This window comes from Merops nubicus, unplaced genomic scaffold, assembly GCF_000691845.1.
Source record: "Merops nubicus isolate BGI_N331 unplaced genomic scaffold, ASM69184v1 scaffold11082, whole genome shotgun sequence".
Lineage (NCBI taxonomy): Eukaryota > Metazoa > Chordata > Aves > Coraciiformes > Meropidae > Merops > Merops nubicus.
In genome coordinates this window covers 1-2,647 of record NW_008591567.1, presented here as the reverse complement: position 1 = coordinate 2,647, position 2,647 = coordinate 1, and the positions used below count along the sequence as shown (strand labels likewise).

Genomic DNA, 2,647 nt, shown 5'->3' with positions numbered 1-2,647 from the left:
TTCAGCAGAACTGCACCTTCTTTCACTTCCTCACTAGCTTACTAGGAACAGCAGTAAGTTCTTAAAAACATTTGCCTGCCAGAGAGGATTAAGTTGCTGATGGGGCATGTATGGGTTTGTTCTAGTTCTTTTTTTTGTTTTAATAAAGCTCCTGCATTGATGTCTTCAAAATGTCTTCTCTTTAGTATGTGCTGCCAACCTATGAAATGGCAGTGAAGATGCCAGAGAAGGAACCACCACCTCCCTACATACCTGCCTGAAGCAACTTTGACATTAAAAACCATCTGTACCAGCTTCCTGAGAGTTTTGTCTTTTAATCTTGCAAAACTGCTTAAGTAATAGAAATATTCAGGGCTTTAGGAGCAAACTGTTCAGTTTAAAATGTTTGATATAAACTTACTAAGCAAAACACATCTGGGAATGATTTTGTTTGCTTTAATTTTTGTTCTCCTTAATGCTCTTAAACATTGTATTGCCGTGGGGCCTTACACTGCAAGAACTTACGCGCGTGACTAACTCGGGGCTTTTAACAGGACCAACCGAGCCAACCCATGGCTGAAGTTAGCTACAGCTCTAAGTGTCTGCAGGATTGTGCCCTTAATTTAATTTTTTTTAAAGTAGTTCATAAAGACAATCTGATCATGCAGCAGAATGACAGTTTGCCTTTATCCAGTATTCAGAGGGGAGGGGGTTTGAATGTGGTATATACGTGACTTTTTTTACTTTGCACTTTTCTCATATGTTATCTTACCTTTATTGTGTTTTTTATCCTATGTCTTGAAACATGGTATTTTTCAGGAAGAAGTGAGGGTGGCACAGGAGTTCTATTACAATGTGCTGTGAATGCAAGAAAAAGTTGTGGAAGACAGTTGCATGCTTCTAATCTTACATGTATTTTCCTCTTTGTGATAAATGATACTTAAATAAATCTTTTACGAAATGTTTACCAGTAGCCTTGCTTGATCTGTTTGTTGTCCAGTTTGTTTTGAAACACTTCAGCGTAGTGCAGGAGTCCCACAAACATGGAGTTCAGAGAACACTGGCTTACTGTGGGTTGTGTAGTGGCTGATCTCTGTTCTTCAGGGCAGAAATCCTCCTGTGGGAGGAGAACATGGATTCCCTTTAATGCATAAGGTTGTTTTGCAGCCTTTGCAGTTCAAGCACTTAGTTGTCTTCTACTTGTCTAACTGCTACTTTTACATGAGCTGGGAAAAGGGAGTTGTAGGGAGGCTTCTAGCCCGTGGGGCAAACATAATGTCTGATGAGCAGGACAGACACCCAGTAGGACTACGTTATTTACATTGGAAAATGTCCAAAGTTGTTGGACATATGCCATGCCTTCATAAATGTTCCTCTAAAGAGAGAGAATTAAAAAAAACAACAAAACACCCCAACTACAAACGACTTCCTACTGTTCCTCCTCTGCAGTAAGAGGTAAAAGATGTTTTGGTGATCTGCTAATGTATCTGAAGAAAAAAGTGCTTTCTGTTTTGGAAGATAAAAGGGATCTGGGATTAAACTGGAAAAAAGGATTCAAATTGCTACAGGATGTTGGTTACTGCAGTCTGAGTATGTACCTCCTTGTTCCCCTGACCTGTTTGTTTATAAGTGGCCTTGGTTGTTACCATGCTCTCAGGAACAGTTTCCTTAGTTTTCCCTTTATCTAAGGTGCCATCTATGAGAGCACCTTGAGCTGTTGTGTAGGAACATCACCGCTCTCCAGGTGGTACCCTGGCCTTCCTGCTGCTCTCTGCACCCAGGGCTTGCAGCAGCTGTGCTTGTTTCCAGGGTCTGAAGAACCACAGGGGACTGGGATGGGCAAGGAGACTCCAAAAAAGGGAATCTCTAGATGCTGGCAAAAACTGCTGAAGTGGGACTTCTGACAGTGGTCTAAAAAACACACCTGAAGCTACTGGGGAGGGGTGTGATGCTCAAACACTGGCCCGGATTCCTCTGGTTTGGTGTGCCACAGAATGAAGCCAAACACCTAGTTAGCTTGCTGACTGGGAGCCAAATGAGCTTTAAGTTGTTGGATATGGGCAGGGGGCTCTGGCCGAGGGGTGGGTGGTGACACTTCCCAAAACATGGGTGGGTGATAGTGTGAATGGGCAGTATTTGGCAGCAGCAGGCACTGCTTGAAATTTGTGTGGTGTGTACATGTGCTGCTGCTCCCACAGAGCTGCAGCCCTCTGCAGGAGATGAAAGCTGCTGTGCTCCCCTGCACCCCTGCCCTGTGCTCTTCCTCTGCACGAGGGGTGGTGTTCCCTCTTCCCTGATTTCAGTGCAGGCTTTGTGAATGTGGTGGTCTGTGCAGTCAAGACGGCCCCTGCTGCAGTGAGTCAATACCTGCCTGGGAGTCTACTGCTGGTGGGGCGTGAGGGTGTGGTGGTTCCTGTTCGAAGTGAGGGCTTCCTGCTCCCCTCAAGGAGGCTGTGGAAGAGGAGGCTGTGGAAGTGGAGGGGGTCCGGCAGTCCAGCGTGCCTTCTGAGGCTGTGCTGGAGAGGGCAACAGTGCTCCCCACGGGAACTGCCGGGGGCCAGGCAAGACGGCCTCGCTTAGGTTTGCCGCCAGGCAAGGTGGTTTCCCGTGCCTCGGTGACCACGGCTTCAGGCTTCTCTCCCGTTCTTTGCAAACCCCGCGCAGGCCC

The 2,647-nt window shown here is 46.4% G+C and overlaps 1 protein-coding gene across 1 annotated transcript in view; it reads left to right on the top strand.

The window, feature by feature from the left end:
* LAPTM4A (lysosomal protein transmembrane 4 alpha) overlaps positions 1-952 on the top strand; it is a 6,983-nt gene extending 6,031 nt beyond the window's left edge. Inside the window, exon 6 of the mRNA XM_008950309.1 lies at positions 186-952. Within this exon, the coding sequence (XP_008948557.1) occupies positions 186-260 (75 nt within the window). The 3' untranslated portion in view covers positions 261-952. The remainder of the gene's footprint in view (positions 1-185) is intronic.
* The last annotated feature ends 1,695 nt before the right edge of the window (positions 953-2,647 follow it).